Source organism: Diaphorina citri, unplaced genomic scaffold (genome assembly GCF_000475195.1).
Source record: "Diaphorina citri unplaced genomic scaffold, Diaci psyllid genome assembly version 1.1 scaffold145, whole genome shotgun sequence".
Taxonomy (NCBI): domain Eukaryota; kingdom Metazoa; phylum Arthropoda; class Insecta; order Hemiptera; family Psyllidae; genus Diaphorina; species Diaphorina citri.
In genome coordinates this window covers 306,196-310,843 of record NW_007377582.1, presented here as the reverse complement: position 1 = coordinate 310,843, position 4,648 = coordinate 306,196, and the positions used below count along the sequence as shown (strand labels likewise).

The following is a 4,648-nucleotide window of genomic DNA, read 5'->3' as shown; positions in this document are numbered from 1 at the left end:
AGCGCTAGGCCGCGGGTTCGATTTTCCGCCCGGGGCGGATTTTATCCTGATGGGATAATGTTCGTTCTCGGAACGGCTGGCTTTTTCCTATCCTGTCTTCCTTCTCTCTTCGATTTCGGGACGATAAGACCATAGCAGTTAAAGTTCCCTCTGTCAAACCTCTTAAAAAAAAAAAAAAGAGTCATCAGTACTCATCAGGCAAGGGAATATGAAAATGGTTTGATTATGTTCGCGGATTTGGCAATTATGTTCGCGGATTCGCGTCCCGAATCGACATTTTGGATATTTGGCAAGCCTACCTATAGGTACACTACAGGGCTAGATATAATTATTTAGCACCCACATACCTAATGTATTTACTTCAGTAAAAGAGTCATCAGTACTCATCAGGCAAGGGAATATGAAAATGGTTCAATCAACATTGAATAAATGATTTGTTTCTTTCATATTTCAGGTGTACAAAAGTCACGAAAATGACCGCAGCCAAAGAGTTTTCCTTCAACTTTGGGACACAGCTGGGCAGGAGAGGTAAGTAGTGAAGGAATCACTGAAGTTAAGCAACGCACTTGGGGTTGGTACTAGAAAGGTGACCATCTGGACAATGGCGTGCCACTGACTATTCCCGGTCCCACTCAGGCTGGGTGAGGTTAATGTGAGGAGGTGGCTAGCTTAAGGCCGAATGGAGAGTAAAAGCCCCGTCACTAAAAATCTTAGGGTAGTTTTGACCAATATCTTTTCAGCCCTAAGAAGGCCTGTTATGCTAACAGCCTGTTAAGTTCCATTTGATTTGTATAGGCTTAACAGGACTGTTAATCTAACAGCTAATAGCCTGTTAATAGTAGGCTGGTGAAACCCACCCTTAGTTATAAAGTGACGTTAAATTAATTAAAACAAAATCAAGGGGATCCCTTTGTTGAAACATCAGAAATAGGTATCTTAAGGCCGAATGGAGAGTAAAAGCCCCGTCACTAAAAATCTTAGGGTAGTTTTGACCAATATCTTTTCAGCCCTAAGAAGGCCTGTCATGCTAGAGCCTGTTAAGTTCCATTTGATTTGTATAGGCTTAACAGGACTGTTAAGCTAACAGCTAATAGCCTGTTAATAGTAGGCTGGTGAAACCCACCCTTAAGTTATAAAGTGACGTTAAATTAATTAAAACAAAATCAAAGGGATCCCTTTGTTGAAACATCTGAAATACCTAGGTACTGGAACACATGGGAAAACAGTTGGCATAGTTTTTCCTGCCATATCAGTGACATACTCAGTAAGTAGGTACACTCGTGAAACCTATAACGGAGTTCTAGCACATTTGGTTTGTTCGAGTTCTAACACATTTGGCTTAGTAAATAATAAATATCTATTATGTTCTACATAATTTTGTTCTATGTATTGTTGCAGTGTAATATTTGGCTTAGTAAATAATAACATTAGGTTTTACAAAAGTATGTTTTGTAGTGTAGTTTTTAACAGTGATGATTAAGTGACACGTTATACATATCTATCTCAAGATTAAAAAGTTTTATACCCATCATTTCTTCGGTTCTATTTGTACGTTAATGTAATGTACTTACCTACGTATTGTACGTATGTCTACCTAAAACCTATACGTACATATTCGCTTTTTCCGTATGTAGATATAATAAAGGCACAATTATTTCATACAGATAGGACCTAGGTACTTCCGTTTTCCTCTGGTTTCCAGGTTTCTCAGTTTGACCACAGGTCTGTACAGGGGTACCATGGGATTCCTACTCATATTTGATGTCACCAATGAGAACTCCTTCAAAGATGTCGAGAAGTGGTTACTCCAGATCAAAGTAAGTGAAGAGACAAGCTGAAGGAGGAGGCCGGGATAGAAGCGACAGATAGGTATTCTATTTTATTCTACATATTCTGTTCTATTCTATTGTTCTGAATAGTGGATGGTGCTTTGTTTACCCATTTTGAGCTGCAGATAGTGTTCATGCGTGGGTGCCTGGAACTCCTTCAAAGATGTCGAGAAGTGGTTACTCCAGATCAAAGTAAGTGAAGAGACAAGCTAAAGGAGGAGGCCGGGATAGAAGCGAGAGGTAGAGACAGGTTATCAGCTTGACTATAATATCTATATTTTCAGTTATGTTTGGATCAACACAATCATCTCTATAACTTATTTGAACATTTTTAACTGGCAATGTGTCACTTTTAATAGTCATATAGTCCTTTAGTTTCTTCTATACGTTTCCATTAATTATTATCAATTTTATTTCTCTTTTTACTAACTAAAAACCGACAGCCATTAAGATCTTTTAATTGTTTAATTGCATCATAACTTCTTCTTCTTTTTGTGGTTGTTCACGTACTTTACTGTTTATTTTTTATTGAATCTAACAAGATACCCAGGTAATTGTTTTTCTAGACAACTTTCGTGGGAGTTTTGACACCACCTACAATCTTTTCTAATTGATCAATTGGTTCTTACTTCTCAACAATTAATTTTATGTGCACTTTACAATTAAATTTATTGACGTTCTTGTAAAACTATTAAAGTCATTTTAGAAATTCAGACCATTTGTCTGATGAAAATATCAAAGTGGATCCCTTTTCATCGAGATTTTTGTAAAAGAAAACTGGTTACTTTCGCTCTTCCAATGATTTGAACCAATGAAATGCCACCTTGCGTCAGAATTCAACCAATGAGATTGAGATAAATCAAACCACCCATGAACCCTGAGAATGAGTGGTAAAATCGACTACGACTATTCGCTGAAATTCCTGACGATTGGCAACGCCGCAGTGGGCAAAACCAGTTTCCTGGTTCGGTATGCTGACGATGTAGGAACTCCTTCAAAGATGTCGAGAAGTGGTTACTCCAGATCAAAGTAAGTGAAGAGACAAGCTAAAGGAGGAGGCCGGGATAGAAGCGCGAGGTACAGACAAGCTAAATTCAAAATTTCAAAACCTTTGAGGCAAATCTAGGCCTGACTTCGTTCAAAAGATGAGACCTCAAGTAATGCCCATTTTATGGATTTCAGACCCATGCTTATACGGAAAATCCAGACATCGTGATTTGTGGGAACAAAATCGACCTGGTGGACTCTCGAGTTGTAAGCGAAAAAGAAGCGGCTGAATTAGCCACCAAGTTTGGGTGAGTTCCAGTAACTAATACCTACATACCTGCCTATTTGTCTGACTTGGTTTCCTTCACAAAACAAGCTCAGTCAGGACATAACCAGATATGAATATTTCGCTTGAAAATCTCTCACAAAATGAGTTGTCTAATGATCTGATCACAAATAAACTCCAAAAAAACCACTCTTGTTGTCAAAGAGCCGCATCATGTTTTAGAAACATACGTATATGGGGAAATGATTGGTAATGTCCAAGCCATCAGCAAAAAGCTGGTGGTACCAACTTTAAATGGTGCTTTGCTGGTATTGTTTCTACCATTATTTGATGGATTTGAAGAGTGTATTGAATGTATCGATGGATAACTTAAATGCCTTCTTTGTTGAGAAATTACAAAATTGACAAATCACATTTAAAAAAAAAAAAAAAAAAAAAAAAAAAAAAAAAAAACACTCTTGTTGTCAAAGAGCCGCATCATGTTTTAGAAACATACCTATACGGGGAAATGATTGGTAATGTCCAAGCCATCAGCAAAAAGCTGGTGGGACCAACTTTAAATGGTGCTTTGCTGGTATTGTTTCTACCATTTATTGATGGATTTGAAGAGTGTATTAAATGTATCGATGGAAAACTTAAATGCCTTCTTTGTTGAGAAATTACAAAATTGACAAATCACATTTTCATTCCTCAGAATCAAATACTTTGAGGTATCCTCAGCCACCGGTCAGGAAATTTCAATTTTTCAGTCACATGGAAGTTCTAATGGGAAACAGATATGTTTTCCCTGCCTATCTGCATATACATATCTATACCCACTCCCCCGAAACATATACATATCTTGTAAAACTATTAAAGTCATTTTAGAAATTCAGACCATTTGTCTGATGAAAATATCAAAGTGGATCCCTTTTCATCGAGATTTTTGCAAAAGAAAACTGGTTACTTTCGCTCTTCCAATGATTTGAACCAATGAAATGCCTCCTTGCGTCAGAATTCAACCAATGAGATTGAGATAAATCAAACCACCCATGAACCCTGAGAATGAGCGGTAAAATTGACTACGACTATTCACTGAAATTCCTGACCATTGGTAACGCCGCAGTGGGCAAAACCAGTTTCCTGGTTCGGTATGCTGACGATGTGCACCCCCCGAAATATATGTTCTATCATTTGACCTAGATGTCTCAGGATGGTACTCTCGTTTCTCAACTACAAATAGGTACTACCTATCTACCTACCTCCTTATCTACCATATACCTATGTAACATAACCTACCTACCTAACATAACAGAAAGCTAGGTACTGTGAATCCCTGACGTTACCTACCTACACAGAGCTGAAATGCTAGACTCCTTATCTACCATATACCTATGTAACATAACCTACCTACCTAACATAACAGAAAGCTAGGTACTGTGAATCCCTGACGTTACCTACACAGAGCTGAAATGCTAGAAAAAAAAAGACCAGAAATGCTCTGCTTGTAAGTACAAAAATTATACAAGGGGGGGGGGGAGGGGTTTACATGTTTACAAGTTATAAA

General features: G+C 37.9%; 1 protein-coding gene across 1 annotated transcript in view; it reads left to right on the top strand.

Moving 5' to 3' along the window:
* LOC103505026 (ras-related protein Rab-27B-like) overlaps positions 1 to 4,284 on the top strand; it is a 6,702-nt gene extending 2,418 nt beyond the window's left edge. The window contains exons 2-6 of the mRNA XM_026820422.1: positions 455 to 528; positions 1,703 to 1,817; positions 3,012 to 3,124; positions 3,797 to 3,850; positions 4,152 to 4,284. Coding sequence (XP_026676223.1) covers positions 455 to 528; positions 1,703 to 1,817; positions 3,012 to 3,124; positions 3,797 to 3,850; positions 4,152 to 4,284 — 489 coding nt within the window. The remainder of the gene's footprint in view (positions 1 to 454; positions 529 to 1,702; positions 1,818 to 3,011; positions 3,125 to 3,796; positions 3,851 to 4,151) is intronic.
* The last annotated feature ends 364 nt before the right edge of the window (positions 4,285 to 4,648 follow it).